This window comes from Vulpes vulpes, chromosome 13, assembly GCF_048418805.1.
Source record: "Vulpes vulpes isolate BD-2025 chromosome 13, VulVul3, whole genome shotgun sequence".
NCBI lineage: Eukaryota > Metazoa > Chordata > Mammalia > Carnivora > Canidae > Vulpes > Vulpes vulpes.
The window spans coordinates 37710412-37727589 of record NC_132792.1 but is presented as its reverse complement, the minus strand read 5'-3'; the positions used below and the strand labels follow the sequence as shown (position 1 = coordinate 37727589).

The 17178-nt window shown below is 35.5% G+C and overlaps 1 protein-coding gene across 7 annotated transcripts in view; it reads left to right on the top strand.

The window, feature by feature from the left end:
* Positions 1–17178, top strand: part of MTDH (metadherin) — a 56772-nt gene that overhangs the window by 12957 nt on the left and 26637 nt on the right. For 4 of the 7 annotated variants that reach the window (XM_072734252.1, XM_072734249.1, XM_072734250.1 and 1 more), the window contains exons 3-5: positions 13580–13664; positions 14387–14563; positions 15962–16027. In XM_072734252.1, coding sequence (XP_072590353.1) covers positions 13580–13664; positions 14387–14563; positions 15962–16027 — 328 coding nt within the window. The remainder of the gene's footprint in view (positions 1–13579; positions 13665–14386; positions 14564–15961; positions 16028–17178) is intronic. The other 3 variants (XM_072734253.1, XM_072734251.1, XM_072734248.1) reach the window with 1 other exon arrangement.

Here is a 17178-nt window from a genome sequence, read left to right as displayed (position 1 = left end):
TTTTTTTTTTCTTAATTTAGTTTGTAAGTAGGGAAAATGTAAAAAACTGTTAACAGTGGGTTGTCCTGCTATAGGAGAAAGGCTTTTCATTTAAGTCTTTTTGGTACATTAAATACTTGTGCCCCCCCCCCCCCTTTTTAAAACCCTACGCATGCATAACTCCTTTTCAAGAAAGACAGACAAAACAAAAGATAACCAGAGATAGGTAAGTGTTTTCCAGTAACTGGAATACAACAGTTGCAGTCCTACAGAATACTAGTAAGAAATGGTTGCTGCAGTTTCTTAATGCTTACAATTTCATTTTTTTTTTTTAAGATTGTATTTATTTATTTATGAGAGACACAGAGAGAGACACAGGCAGAGGGAGAAGCATGCTCCTTGTGGGGAACCTGATATGGGACCCGATCCTGGGACTCCAGGATCATGCCCTGGGTCAAAGGCAGACACTAAACCACTGAGCCACCCAGGCGTCCCAAGCTTATGATTTCAAAATGTCTTTGAAGAATTGGCAAGATAATTCTCCCTCTGTAGCCCAGTAAAATTGGTCTAGGGCCAAGACAGCTCCAGGTAGGGTGGCTTAAAATGAAGGGTCATTATAGAAAAGAGTTAAATTTATGCCTTTGTTTTGCCTTTAGCAGAAAAATAAAATAATAAATGATTTGTATCAGCAAATAAGCATACGATTTCAGGATTGCGAATTTACAGATTGCATATCTTATATGTCTAATATGGATTTATACTTCTTCCATCTAAAGTTTCCTTGTTTCTGGGCTTTCTGTGTAGTAGTGAGCATTTTATGTTTATTCTTGCTTCCACTTGCTGAATTGTCTTGAAGAATTCATAGCTGGAATAACCGATGAACTACCATTAATCTCTGATTGATGAATCATATGTAGATTGGGTATATTAGGCTATAAAACCAGTTGAGTTTATAATCATTCTGAAATTTTTGATAGGAAATAATGATAATAATTGACAATTTGTTAAGTATCTGTAACATGGCAGGCACTTTGCAAGGTGAGGTATGTGTATATGTATGAATATATTTATGTATGTCTAGTAGAGACAAGTTATTAGGTACTTACTGGGTGTACTTTTAAGACTTCACAGAATATCTATACATTACTCTATGTATGCTCTACCAGAGCACTGAGGAGGTGGTATTATACCTATCTTACAAATAAGAAATCTGGGGCAGCCATGGTGGCTCAGCGGTTAGGCACCGCCTTCAGCCCAGGGCGTGATCCTGGAGGCCTGGGATGGAGTCCCACATCGGGCTCCCAGCATGGAGCCTGCTTCTCCCTCTGCCTGTGTCTCTGCCTCTCTCTCTCTCTCTCTCTCTCTCTCTCTCTCTCTCTTTCTCTTTCTCTCTCTCTCTCTGTGTCTTTAATAAATAGAAATAAAAAGTCTTAAAAAAAAAAAAAAGAAATCTGAGGCAAAAGTTAATCAAACCTATTGAAAGTAGTCACTTGTAACCCAGACCCATCTGACTTCAAGGTCTGTGCTTTTTACTACTCTGAATGATCTCTGATCCTTTTATAAACTCTACCAGACAGACAGACAGTAAGAACCCCATTGTACAGATAAGGGCTCTGAGACATAGAGGGATTTTGTGATTTCATTCATTTCATAGTTTCTGAAGTAGGATTTGAATCCAGCTCATTCTGATGCCAAAGCCCATGTACTTGTTAACTTGATGGTACCTCCTCCTTTCAGTTGCTGTTGCTTTTTCAGGACGGAGCTTCTGCCTTTGGTTTGCTGCCTATTTGATTCGACTTTTGGCAAAATAGTAAATGCTGCAACTCACAGCTAGTGTTTCTTTTTGCCATCTGCATCTTGGATTTATGCTTTTTTAACTTGGTTCCATCCAAGAGACCTCATTTCAGTTAATTTTTTATGCTCTTGCACTGTGTGTGTTTTTGTGTGTTTTAAATGTGTGTTTTTAAAGACTTTTTAGTGCTTTTTTTGTAAAGATGCTTACCATAGATCGAACTTTCATATACATTATTGTACATTTGTTTTCCTCTCAGAGCTATATCTTGGGCACTTTGAGAAGTACACTTTGCCTATGGAATAATTACACTCTAAGCTGTAATGTTGAATCCTTGCTCTCACTTGAATAAACCTTATGAAGACAAACATTGTCTAAGAACCATATATGACAGGAATTATAGATCTTGGGCCTGTAAAGCAAGTTAAACTTACCATAGTTTCTAGGTCTTTATTTGGCTCTGAAGGTCAGTGCTTCATTGGTACTGGTCTCTGGTGGAGTATACATAGGACCATTAGCTAGGCTTAGCATTGTGCTAGTAGATGCAGAGGAGAATAGAAGATGTACCTAACCCTCAGAGAGGTTGCAGTCTAGTTAAGGAAATGCAAGCACAAGAGAAGATAACTGGTAACAATTGAGTGCCAATTATTCAGAGAAGTAAGATTGTCCTCTTTGGGTGGCCACAAAAGATTGACCTAATTGGACTTGTAAGGATGAGGATGGTATTTCAGTAACTAGTAGTGAGGAGGCCAGTTCTGGCAGGTGAAAGAAACAAATGAACACAATCAGACATTATTCAGCTAAAACAAAAAAACGTATTCAGACATAATCAATGGAAAGCCAGCCCTAAACGAGTTTGACCGGTCAGGGTTGGGTGGGGGGATGATAAAAATAGATACAGCTAGCAACAACACTTATGAAAACAAATCAGGCTTGTATCAGTGATTTATGAGAGTCTGAATTAAGATGAAGTGCAAAGGTTGTAAGTAAGAGAAACAACAGAAACAAAAATATGAAATTTGGCCACCATCAGGTTTTCAGGATGCAGTGGTGTCCCGCTGAAATACTAATATCACTCATTGTAAGTACTAATACGCTCCTACGTTTTTTTGATGCTATATAATACAAATATTTTCACATTTCTTAGCACTGATAATAACTCTTGGTTGGGGAAGGAGGGGAATATTATCATTTTTTTAAACCAATCTCATTAAAAAGAGTTTAGTGGATTGCCGAAGATCACATAGCTAGTAAATAATGATCCCTCAATTTTGCTGGGGCAGCATTTCTCTTAAAGTGTGGTTTGTGGACCCCTGAGAAGGAGTCCAGGGGACCTTTTGTTGAGTCCTGGAAGACAAAACTGTTTTCATAATAATTGAGACATTATTTGCCTTTTTCACTGTGTTGATATATGCGTGAATGGTACAAGAGCAATAGCAGGTAAAACTGCTGACTTCTAGCACAAATCATGACAGTTTACTATAGTAACTACTACAAATTACTATTAGCTGTAATCTTTATTGCAATCCACTCACAGTTAAAAAAGCCAATTTCACTTAAGAGTGTCCTTAATAAGGTTGCAAAAATGATCATTATTGGTTTAATTAAATCATGACCTTTAAACACATGCTTTTTAGTCATTTCGTATGATGAAATGGGAAGTATGCATACAGCATGCTGTGTACTGAAGAAGAGTGGTTGTCTTGAGGAAAAACACCTGTACAATTGAGTTACAGTCTGGACTAGCCATTTATTTCATGTTGCTCCATCTTAATTTGAAAGAAGAGCTGATAGGCTGTGGTTATTTAGACTTAGGGTATTTGTTTTCTCAAAAACAAGATGATCCTGTCACTTCAAGGAGAATAACAGTATTTGTTGCAAATGATACAATGATATATTTCCAAGTGAACATTAGAAATTTGGAAAATTTGTATCTGCCACCATGAGTTTGACAGCATCCCAGTGCTTAAAGAATTTCTGATGAGATCAGTTAGGATATTAAAAACATTTTTATTTTTTAAAAAGATTTTATTTATTTATTCATGAGAGACACAGAGAGAGAGAGAGAGAGGCAGAGACACAGGCAGAGGGAGAAGCAGGCTCCATGCAGGGAGCCCGACCTGGGACTCGATCCCGGGTCTCCAGGGTCACGCCCTGGGCCGAAGGGAGGAGCGCCAACGAAACATGATTTTTAAAAATACTTTATACAGTGGAATATTTTAACATTGTAGAAGATGTGTGTAACTCACTGAACCAGTATTTTCCAAATGAGCAATGCTTGCATGTTACAAAATCAGGCAAGGGTAAAAGATTCATTCAAGGTGCAAGATAGACCAATAGAGTATGGGAAACTTCACCAATACAGATTCCACATTGCAACAGTTTTTAAGAAACTCCCACTTGACAAATTTTGGTGTAATATTTTTTTCCTTCTTCTCTTAAAACCCTTCAAGACTTCTCATTGCTCTTACTCCACAATCTGTGTGTGTGTGTGTGTGTGTGTGTGTGTGTTTTAGGATTTTATTTATTTATTTATTTGAGAAAGGGAGCACAAGTAGGAGGGAGGAGCAGAGAGAGAAGCATACTCGCTGCTGAGCAGGGAACCTAACACGAGCCTGGATCCCAAGACCCTTGATCCCAGGACTCTGGGATGATGACCTGAGCTGAAGGCAGACACTTAACTACCAGAGCCACTCAGGTGCCCCTCTTCTTCTACAATCTTAACCATAACCTAAAGGCCCTGCCTGTGATTCAGGTCTCTTTTCCTACCCCTACCCTCCCTAAGGACACACACATTGGTTTTCTGTCTTTTGTTTTGTTAAACAGCTTTATTTTAAGATCTACTATAAAATTTTACTTTGTTGAAGTGTATGATTTTAGTGTACCTGCAGAGTTGTACGGCTCTTACCACAGTGTGTTTGAACGTTTCCTCTTTCCAAAAAGAAATCTTGTGCCCATTACCAGTCATGCTCCATATTCCCCTCTTTCCCCCTAGCCCCAGTCCCTGTTAATCACTAATCTTTGGTGTAATATTAAAGAATGATGTAGTTATCTGGAAAATTATTAAGACAATCCTCCTTTTTCCTGTTACGTATGTATGTGTATGTAGCCAGATTTCCTTCATATGCTTCAAATAATGTATCACGCAATAAAATTAAATACAAAAGCAGGTATGCAAACTGAGCTGTCTTTTAGAAGACCAAACACAAACTTATTCCAAGACCGCATAGGTTTTAAGCAAGTGTAAGGTATAGCAGCTCTTAGGAAAACAGAGAATACCTGCACGCCCAGTGAGCTTACATACATTTATGGTTTACCTTCTAAAATACATCTTAGAAACTAATTTATTTTTTTTTTATTTTTTATTTTTAGAAACTAATTTAAAACCAGGGATTGGCAAACCATGACCCTTTTTACCATGTCTAGCTCTCTGCCTATTTTTGAAAATGTATTGTAATGCAGCCACACTTACTTACATACTTACTGTCTTTGGCTGCTTTTGTACCAAAACAGCAAAGTTGAATGGTTGCAACAGAGGCTTAAAATATTTACTGCCTGACTTATTTTTTGCTGAAACTCTGTTTTAAACTCCTAATGTAGTGTTTTTGGATTCCTTCAAGCGTTTCATTATCTGGAATGCTTTGAGTCTAATTGTGTAGGTCTTGGACTCTTGACCTTTTGGGCTCCTTAGGCCCCAAAATCTGTAGCTTCGTTATCTTGGGTTCCTATCTAAGGAATTAGTTTTCAATTTCTTTAAGGTAAATACAGTATTTTCTATAAAGGAGGGAGTATCTTACCAGAGAAACCTCATTTCTGCGCCTAGAATTTTCTGTCTAAACTCCTGACAAACAGCAGGAGTGAGACCAGAACCAAAACTTCTACATTAGCCCATCATTTTTCCATGATGCTGTAGTTGTATGAGGCAAGAGGGGATGGAAATACAGTGAAATAATGAATTTAGTTTTTAAAACACTAAGATTGAGGTAAAAATGGGGTCTCCAAGTGGAATTAATTTATTAGGCTATTGGAAATACGAGAACCATATCTGGGAAAAGAGTTCAGGACTAGATTTAGAAGTTCTTAAGAAAGGTTTCTTGTAAATTTTTAAGATTCTGGGTTGATAGCCATGCTACTTACATGGTGTACCATAATTCATGTGCTCACGCTAAACATATTTAAATACTTTAAATATGGATGGTTTGGATGATGGATTGAGTATACAAATATAATAGCCCAGGGGTTTTATTTTGGGGACAGTGAGAGTTGGACAGACAAAGCCATATGTAATGTAGTCTACTTTTAGGCTCTTTCATTGATTAACCAACTATTAATTGAATATCTTCTGTCTGCAGGGTGCACTATTCTAGGCACTAGGAATATAGTAGATAAAACGGGGGCGGGTGGACAACTAAAAACAAGCAAATATATTCTCTCATATCAGGTTGTGCTAAGAGCTGTAAACAAAAATATACCTCAACAGGGTAAGGAGAAAGAGGTCAAGTGCAAGTCGTGGGCACTTTTCCTGCACCTGCAGTCCTGCTCCTTCCTTGCATTCAGGAAAATGCATCAGAATGGTAGTGAATTGACTAGTCTTGGCTCTAGTTTAAATCACATGAACACTAGCCATCACCACCACCACCACCCGCCCCAGAAAAGGGGGAACATCAATTGTAACTTTCCTTTTAAACAGATTTGTGACATTTTTTATAATTAAATCTCATCCTTACACTGTGTCACCAAGTTACTAAGATTAGGAACTGATGGTATACATAAATGTAAGTAATATGCTCTTTGGACCATCTATCCTTTGCCATTTAACCACGCCGAGCTTGTTTACATGTTTGAGACAGGTGAGAAAAATAAATAGTACTAAATGTGCAGCAGTATAGGGACTAGCCGTATTTGTTTAGGCACAAAGTGGATGAAATTGATCCTAATGCAGTAGTTTTAGATTTTTCAAGTCACGGTTGTTTCAAGTTTTCAAAACAAATTTGACTAACTGCTTTTAATTTTGTTAGGTACATACATTTTTAAAACCACCACTGTCATCATTACCAAAAAGAAAAAAAGGAATTTTGACACAATGGAAAGAGAAAGAACAAAAATCTCAGAAAACAAGAGTTTTTGCCATGAGTTAGTGGAAAATCTTACATACTAGCCACTTGTCTGCACACAAAAGCATCACAGTATCTGCTTCTAACCTTTAGGAAATACTCCGCATTCCTCTTTTCCAGGCTTTATTTCCTTTACCAATCCTGACATTACCAACAGCGGCTTTAGATAATTATAGGGCTTTAAATATTAGATATGTCAGTTTGCCAAAATTTTAAGGACCAGTATTTCCCAGAATAGAGAATTAAGAAATTGAGTAAGGATTACATTTAGAATCTGACTGCTTACCCTGGTATACATAACTAATTGCAAAATAAAGTATTCTTTCCCTTAAAATTTGTACAGTGTCTCTCTTAATGTTAGTTCATGACTGTATACAAATATTAAGTTATACTCCCTAAGTTGATCTTTTCAGCATGAATTTAGCTATGCTCTGCTTTATGTATGTATGTATGTATGTATATATATATATATATATATATATATATATATATATATATACTTTGCAATTCCTTAAAATAGCAAAATCTGCCCAAAAAAGCAGTTAGCCATTTCAGTAGATCTACTTTTGCTGCTACTATATACCTTTGTTGCTCTAATAAGTGATATCACTTATTTCTGGGTGTTGTCTAATATTAGAAATATTCATTCATGTTAAGAAGTCAAAGGTGGGTGGCTCAGCAGTTTAGCGCCGCCTTCGGCCCAGGGCGTGATCCTGGAGACCCGGGATCGAGTCCCACGTCGGGCTCCCTGCATGGAGCCTACTTCTCCCTCTGCCTGTGTCTCTGACTCTCTCTCTGTGTGTCTCTCATGAATAAATAAATAAAATCTTAAAAAAAAAAAAAAGTCAAAGGTAAAAGATGAGCTAATCTGTGGAAGTCATTTTTGTGTCTTTTTTAAATAACCAGTTTATAATTTTATGATATTTTAAGTTCTGTGAATTTGAATGCATATTACTTGTAGCCCTAGAACTACTTCAGCATGTACTTTTTTAAGACTGTTGTCTTCACACTGGAGTACACAAGAAGATCCATTGGGATGTGAAGGAGGAAAATATTAGGCTTTGTATTTATACTTCATTTTTTATTAAAACAAATTAAGCTTTATCCATATTAGTGTATGGCTAGTCATTGGCATCCTCATTTGGAATATTAGAGGGTAGTAAGACACTACATGGGCCAGATCCTGAGAAGAATGGGAAGTGGTAATGAAAAGGCTACTCTCATTTGTTCTTTTCTCTTAACATATTTTGACAGATTGCATTTGATGTGTGCTCAACTCCGTGGGTTACTTGATTGTGTTACCCAGTTTAAACTAGACTAACCTTTAGAGAACAGGCTGCTAAGAAGCTGCAAATTGTGGATGATAAGAATGCAAATAAACAATTAGAAAAATTGAGTGGGCATTGCTATGCCTACCGAGACCTTTGTCAACCATATCATAAGGTTAAGATCATTTAATCATACCTTGTGAGAAGTTGGTCACAAAAAATTCCAATCATCAAGGAAGATTTTTGAAATAGAAATACATTTCTACTTCTGGTAGGAAACCTTGCCCATTTATACTGTGCCTTGAGATTTTAGCTAATAATATTCTGAAACTGTCTAAATAAGCAGGATATCTAAGCCTTCAGAATGTGAAGATTGGCCTCTGCATTTTTAAAGGTGATTATTTATGCAGTACCCAATAAGACAGAATTTAACTAAATATAATTATGAATGCTTAGAAGGCATTCTTTAGGTTTGTTACTTACAGGAGGAAAAACATATGTGGGGGAAAAACACTTTTTCTTTTCTGCCATGAATAAAATTCGCAAAAAACAATATGACAATCAACCAGAACACATTCTTTATCAGTATTTACTGTTGGGTACAGCATAAAAACATTGCTGATGAATTGAGTAAATCAGTAGCAGAGCAAATTTCAAATTGGAAAAATGTACAGATGATTCTGACATTGGAGAACTTGGTATATTCTATTTCAGTAATGAAACGCATAAAGAACTATTTTTGTGAACTACTAAAGATTAAAAAAATACCTACAAAGGTAGATTCTCAAGAATAGATCACTTAATTTAAATTTTTTAGTGTGGAAAAAGTAAATTAAAACCACTGATGAAAGGCCTGTGTGAACTGGAATGAAATTAAAAAAAAATAAAATTTGGGGAGTAGGGAAATACAATTATAGAGATAGTACCATGCATGAAATTCATTCACTACATTATTTCTATAAATCAATGGTGGCAAAAAAAAGGTATAAAGCCAGACTACAAACTGGAAAACAAGGCCTTTAAGTTATAGTAAGGGCAAAGTGGAAGTCATCATCTTTTATTGTACAAAGAAGAGATTCGTTGACTATATTTCTCAAAATACTTTTGTAAAGCTGACCAACTTAAAAAATGAACCACACATATTTCTTTTACTAAAATTCAAGCATTTTAAATGTGTTGATCTTTTTTATAATAACAAGTGATTGTCTACTTAGCAGATCTTTTGGGGAAAAATTTGTGCTTACTAATCTGTCCCTTCGGTGTTAAGGAAACTTTAACAGATGTGCCACAAGGTGGCTGATTTTTTTTTTTCTTTTAAGAAACTCATGCAATCAAGAGTATATTCTGAGAAAAAAAAAAAGTATATTCTGAGAAGTTTACATCATTGTGTGTTTTGTTATTAAAAATTATTATTTGTGAAAATTCTCATATCTGCATAATTTAATAGCTTAGTAGTTTTCTAACAGAAAGGTTCTGGAGCATGCTTATCAAATCCCAGCTCTGGCATGTAATAATTATGTGATCTTGGGGTTGGTTAGTTGATCACTCAGTGCCTCCCTTTTCTCATCTGTAAGGTGGAAATAATAGCATCTGCCTCATAGAGTTAAATTTTGAGATTTGACTGGGTTAATTAGAAAGATCCATATAAGTGATAGCAATACAACCAGTTTTTTATTTTTTTAATGGAGATTTTTAAGATTTTATTTATTTGAGAGAGCGAGAGAGAGAGAGAGCGCACAAGCAGGGTGAGTGGCAGAGGGAGAAGCAGACTCCTCACTGAGCAGGAAGCCAGTCTCAATCCCAGGACTCTAGGATCGTGACCTGAGCCAATGGCACTTGCTTAACCAGACTGAGCCACTCAGGCGCCCCAATACAACCAGTTTAAAAAAAATTTTTTTTAAGTCTTTTTAGTGAATCCATTTGTTAAAAATGCCAAAATAAAGTAAAACCATCAGATTCAATTGCAGGAAATATTGGTGTCGAGTACATATCCACTGATGTATGTACTCCATACACAACAACTGTATGTTGACTGCATATCCACAAAAACCTTTGCATACTTAGAATTAGAAGGTAAGGTGGAAAAATTGCTGTCATGTTTTAGTAAACATGGCCTTAATTTAAATGGATCTCAGTACCTTTGTCAGGTATGATAGTTTTTAATATTAAAAATATTAAAGTATTAAAATGCATGAATTTAGAAGATTATTAAAAAGTAATGAAGCATATTCAATTATACTGCTTCCACTAAAAATAGGTTTTGGGCACTTGGGTAGCTAAGTGGTTGTGCATCTGCCTTCAGCTCAGGGCATGATCCTGGAGTTGGAGATCAAGTCCTGCATTGGACCCTTTGTGTGAAGCCTGCTTCTCCCTCTGCCTTTGTCTCTCATGAGTAAATAAATAAAATCTTAAAAAAAATAGGTTTTATACATATATACATTATTGTAGTAGGATATGTGTAATAGCCTTCCAAAATATACAAATAAACATTTTGGAGTGTATGTCTTTGCATATTGTAGATATTTAATAAATTTTTCTTGCATGCTGCCCAATCAAGAAAGGCTAAGGCCAGCTCCATGGTAGTCTGACAAAAAATGGGAAAGAACTGTGGTTAACAAGGGAGCCAGAACTTTGTATTTGCAGTTTCCTTCAAAAGTGTTAACTGTAGTAAGGTGTTTTATCTCAGTAGGATGGCTTGGGCAAATAGTAGCATGTATGCATATTTATTTTAACGCTTTTTAAAATACGTTCTTAAATCTCATCTGAGTAAGCGTGATTTTTTGATTAGTGACTTTTAAAGGTAACTAAAAATCAAACAATACCTAGCCTAAAACCAAGATAGTTGTCTTTATTTTTCTCCAGATTTCACTTTAGTGACAAATGACAGTATTTCAATGTGAATATAATTTCTATCCTTTTATCATAGTCGCTCTCTCCTTGAAAAAGTCTTATTTATGTATACTGCCTCATAGTTAGCAGTCTGCTTTCATATCTTATGTAATCCTTAAAAGAACCTTATGTGAGGTTAGGAATTTTTGTCGCATAAGGCAGTTGGGAAAGAGGGTTTAGAACTACTTGGCCCAAAATCTCACATAGCTAATACATGATTAAGTTTGTATTTAGAGTTCAATATAGAGAGACAGCATAGCAGAGTATTTGTGAAGGCAGGATCTAGAGTCAGAACTGAATTTTAGTTCCAGTTTTACCACTTAATAACCTTAATCAGGCAATTTATATAATCTTTTTATGGTCTCAATTCTCTTATCTGTAAAAAGGGTGTACTTTAGTTAGTTTCTATAGGTCTGTACTATCCAATGTAGCAGCTACTTGCATGGCTACTTAGCACTCTTTCTCATACTATCTTCTTAATAGTTTTTTATATTAATTACATTTTGAGATAGTATTTTGGACTTGTTGGTTTTACATATATTATTAAAATTAATGTTACTTATTTCTTTTAACTTTCTAACCTGTGTGCTAGGAAGTTTTGAGTTACAAACATGGCTTGTATTATATTTCTGTTTTGGACAGTGCTGCTCTAGACCAGGGGTTGGCAAACTCTGGCTCCGGAAATCCAGCCAGGTGCCTGTTTTTGTAAATAAAATTTTGTGGGTACACAAGTCATACCCATTCAATTATATATTGCACATAGCTACTTCTATGCTATAGCAGCAGAGTTGTACAATTAATTACTACGTGTAGAACTATATATGCTTTGCATAGCCTAAAATATTTACTATTTGGTCCTTTATTGAAAAAGTTTGCTGACTCCTACGCTAGGCTGTAATTGAAAAGTGCTCAGTGTATTATCTTTACTTGAGAGTGGATATGAGAGACAGACATACAGAAAGTAGATTGGTGGTGGACGCCACTGGGAGAAAGGTGGTGAGGAATGACTGATAATAGGAACCACATTTCTCTTTGGTGATGATGAAAGCAATCTGGAATTAGATAATGGTGATAGTTGTACAACTATTGAATAACCTTGAATACAAAAACCACTGAATTTAAAGAGGGTAAATACTATGGTATGTAGATGATATCTCAATTTTTGTAAAGTGAATGTGAGCCTGGCTTGGTAGATGTAATAAAGCAGTACATGAAACATGGTATGTGTTGATGAGAACATGCAAAGAAACAAGTACAAGTCAACTGTGGGGAATATAAAAAAAAAATTGTTTTTGAATTGTTTCTTACATACTCCTGTTGTCAAAGAATTTTTTTTTTTTTAATTTTTATTTATTTATGATAGTCACAGAGAGAGAGAGAGGCAGAGACACAGGCGGAGGGAGAAGCAGGCTCCATGCACCGGGAGCCTGATGTGGGATTCGATCCCGGGTCTCCAGGATCGCGCCCTGGGCCAAAGGCAGGCGCCAAACCGCTGCGCCACCCAGGGATCCCTGTCAAAGAATTTTTAATCACTCTTCAGACTTGTCGTTTATTGCTTATTCAAATTAGCATTTACTGCTTTACTCATAAAAAAGACTTAATTATCAAGATAAAATTTTTTTTTGGTGGTAAACTTAGAGATAGTGTACAAGAATACATATGTAGCCAATCTCAATAAATAGTTGAATGAATACATAAATAAATAAATAAAATCACTATTTCTTGAATGTTAATACTCTTCAGGAAGCACTAATCTAAGTATAGAAATCATGGCTTTATAAAGTTTTAATGAACTTTTGAAAGGAGAAAATTTTGGCAGAAGGGAATTGGAAGGCTATTTCAGAATATCCATATCTTGCGTGCGTGTAGGTATTTTTTTCTTTAATGAATTACTAAACATCTACCATATGCAAATCCGAGGTATTTTCACATTGCTCTGAAACTGACAAAATATTACCTGCTTTGTATAGTTGACTCGCTAATTTGTTATACCATAGGGATTCCAACAAGTGTTTTATAAAATCCAAACACCAATAATCAGTGCATCATTTTATTTTTGAACATTAGCAGATTTTTATTTTATTGTTCTGAACCCATTATATTATAGTACCTTGTTTATGATATGTTAGGGTAGCATGTTTCTAAGGGCACAGACTTTGGAGCCAGATAGACCTATTTCCTAATTTGACTCTACCATTTACTAACTCTTAATGTGATCCCAGACAGCCTGTTTAATATTTAACAGCTCTAAGTCTCCGTTTCCTCATCTCTAAAATGGAAATAATACCTTCTCTAGTGAGGGTTTTTTTGGTTTTTTTTAGGGAATAAAGAAGAAAATGAGTGTAAAGTACTTAGCACAGAGTAACCCACTCAATACATGGTGACCTATTATTATTATTGCCATTTAATGTTAAGGTTTTTAATCAAACATTAAATTTTTCGGTTGTCAGCATCATACATTTCATTATGTATTTTACTGACTCCTACCTTTTCAAAAACATAATGAAATATTAAGTAACATTCTATTTTACTTTCAGTCAAAGAAAAATAAGAAGAAATCAAAATCAGATGCTAAAGCAGTGCAAAACAGTTCACGCCATGATGGAAAGGAAGTTGATGAAGGTACTTGAGCAAGTGAAAGGACTATAGAGAAATTTTAAATCCTTTTTTACCATGGTGCATTATATAAAAGCTGCATTTGTGTCGCTTGATCTTGTATCTAGCTTTTATTTTAATAATTACAGATTTTACTGTGTAGATCTGTGACCTTGTTAGAAAACACTTTTTTAAAAATCTAAATTATTTGAGGATCTAATAGTGTTTTTCCTGAAGGGAACCACCTTGAAATTTAAGGTCTAGCTCAGTATCTTGAGCAATTGTTTTTTGTCTTTGTTTCTCAGAAATATGGTTTGGACTTTATCCCTCTTGTTTATAAATATACTATCCCTAGAAGGCTGTGTACAAAATTCTTGAGGAAGCCCCTTATTGTCAATCACCAAGTAAACCCATTTATTAGTAACTATTTATAACACTTTCAATTCTCTCCAGCAGGATAAAAAGATACACAAGATGACCTACCTATTATTTCTCCTAATTCATAGATGACAGAGTTGATAAAAATGACCAGAATAAATAAAAATGGCAGTTAGCTGCCTAAAACAACATACTGGGATTAGAATAAATTCTTAGGATACATTAATATAATCAATAGTCTTGGCTTTTAGTTTACTCTCTAAATTTATCATGATATTTTATGTGCCCTGCCCCATTTCCCTCCTCAAAACTACAGCTTTTTTTGTCTTCCCCTTTACTGAATAACACTTTTTTTTCTGGGGCTATGTCAGGAGCCTGGGAAACTAAAATTAGTCACAGAGAGAAACGACAGCAGCGTAAACGTGATAAGGTGCAGACTGATTCTGGTTCATTGGATTCAACTATCCCTGGGATAGAAAATACCATCACAGTTACCACCGAGCAACTTACAACTGCATCATTTCCTGTTGGTTCCAAGAAGAATAAAGGTATATTAGTGGAACATAAGAGTCATACATCAAATCCAGCTCCTTTTAATCAGATGTACAAAATATCATTACGTCAAAATTTGGCTATTTTGAACTGCTTACATGATTGTGCTGATATACCCTTCTTCGTGAGAGCACTGTGGACCACATATTGGTTTAACTGAAAACCAGCAGTGTTACTTGTTACTTACTACTGCCTAATGAATGGCCTGCTAAGTTAAAATTGCCTTTCTGCCTTGAGTCACATGAGAAAATGATGTTGCCTTTTTTTCTTGTGTGCATTGCTTTGCCCCAACTCTCTTACATCTCCATTTCTTATAGTGGATGGGACATTTACTAAATAAAATTATTTGTCACCATTCTGCATGTTGAGTGCTTTCATTCCAAGATGAAACAAGCATGTTCTGGATAGTGCAGGCTCTGTCTGGACTTCTTATCACCCTGACTTTTTGAGAATGCCATAGGTGTTTGATAAACTAGACTGGAACTTCAGAGGTTGTTGAGCTAATGTTCTTCCCATGTATTTAAATTGCTCACACTATCCAATACTGATGGCTTCTTAGTAGCTCTACATTGCCGTCACTTTTACCCTGGAGACATCAGTCAGGGTACTCTTCAACTTGCACATTGACTTTTCTTCCTCCTTTTTATTAATTGCCTACCCTGCATTTGTCTCCAGACCACTTTCTTAGCCTTGTTATCTTTTACTTTTTTTGCTTGATGACTTGCCAGAATTTATTGCTTTGGTATAGCAGTGGCTTCTATTTATGCATTTTCACCGTTACATATTAGCCATGCTTTAGTGCTGCTTTCCGTTGGTGGCCCTTTTTCACTGTCTTGGTGCATGCCTTCCTTGCTAGCACAATCCTTTGTCATGCTGGTTTTTTGATACATTGTAATCATTATGCTTTTTAGTGTCAGAGAAATGGTATCTTTGTTGTAACATCGTACCTCTTGCTGTATTTCCTAAGTCCTGGTCCCAAATACTGGCAGTGTTCTTAAGTTGGATGTGTTTGCTTCCAGGATTATTGAAAAGGCAGCTGGTATTATTGAGAGGTGGCAAAGTTGAATCCAATTACAGAGCCCCAGTTCTCCAGTTCCTACTTAAAAGAATCTTGATAAGCCTTACAGAACAGCAGACTCTACGTATACTTGAACAATTTTCCAGGTCCTATGTTGCCATTTTAGTTGACTAAGAATAGGCTAACTATAGAACTCAATTCCTTAAGGACATGTTAGATATGTTGTAAAACTGACTCTTTTCCAGTATAAGAATTTAGTACTTGAAGAAGCAAGTTATTAAAATTAACAAGTAAAAATTAATTTGTTAACTCCTAATTTAATGTGCATAGTGTGGCCTATTTAGTATTAAATAAATTTTATTTCTATTTCAACCAGGTGATTCTCATCTAAATGTTCAAGTTAGCAACTTTAAGTCTGGAAAAGGAGATTCTACACTTCAGGGTGAGAGAAATTACATGTAACTTAAATTGAAGGCCCATCAAAATAGAAACTTACATACATGTCTCTTTCCTCACATGAATGATACAGAAGGAAAAAAAAAGACTTAGAAATGAGTTTTAATTACTAAAGTAACATAATCACAATCCAGAGATTTTGGAAAATGGATAAAAAGAAAAATCATTCCCACTTCTAACAGTCTTTGGTATGTTCTAGTTGTTTCTCCCTCTCCCCATACGTAAAAACATTTTTTTAGTAATAGTTTATATGCAATTTTTATTCCAGCTTGCATTGTGTAAGCCAATACAGAAAAGAAAGATTTGGGGTTGGGGAGGACTTGGTTTTAATATAGGCATATATGGGATAAAAGACTTTACCCCTGTTTATTAGAGGAAAAAGCCCTAATACCTATAATCATTTAAATTGATTCCTTAGCAAAATCAAATATTTTACAATAAATGGACTGCAATCTAAAGGTGTACTGTGCTTCACAATTAGAAAAATATACTTTATTTACTCATTTATGGTAAAGATTGAATTAAGTAGAGTGGTATACCTTACCTAGAAACTAAAAGTGTTTTTGAAAAATATAAATCGAGAAATGAAAAAGCACTTTCTTGTTTCAGGCTTGTTTTCACCTTGTCAGCTTCCTTCATTCCCATGGTTCTTAATCCTGGCTACACTTTACAGTTGTCTAGGAAGCTTAGAAAAACAACATACACACATATGTACATATACCTGCATACAAATATTCTGATCTGATTTGATTTTTGTTTTCTTAAGTAATCGCTATGCCCAATGTGGGTCTTGAACTCACAACCCCAAGATTTAAGAGTCACATGATCTACTGACAAGCCAGTGAGGCATTCTTAGAGATTCTGATTCTAATTAGTCTGGGCTGAGGCTCCAGTGTCTATTTTCAAGAAATTTTTCAGTTGATTTTAATATGCAGCCAGGTTTTAGAATCACTGCCTTATTATACATTGTGTGTGTGCGTGTGTGTGTGTAAAAAAGAACATATAACTAAAGAGAAGTGTTCATATTTTTAGTGGGTGAGTATTCTGAGTATAGCAGAATATGTGTTGTTTTCCTGTTTGCTCTGTTGTACTTTCTTTTCATTCTGCTGTTGAAAACATCATTAACATATAAAGTTC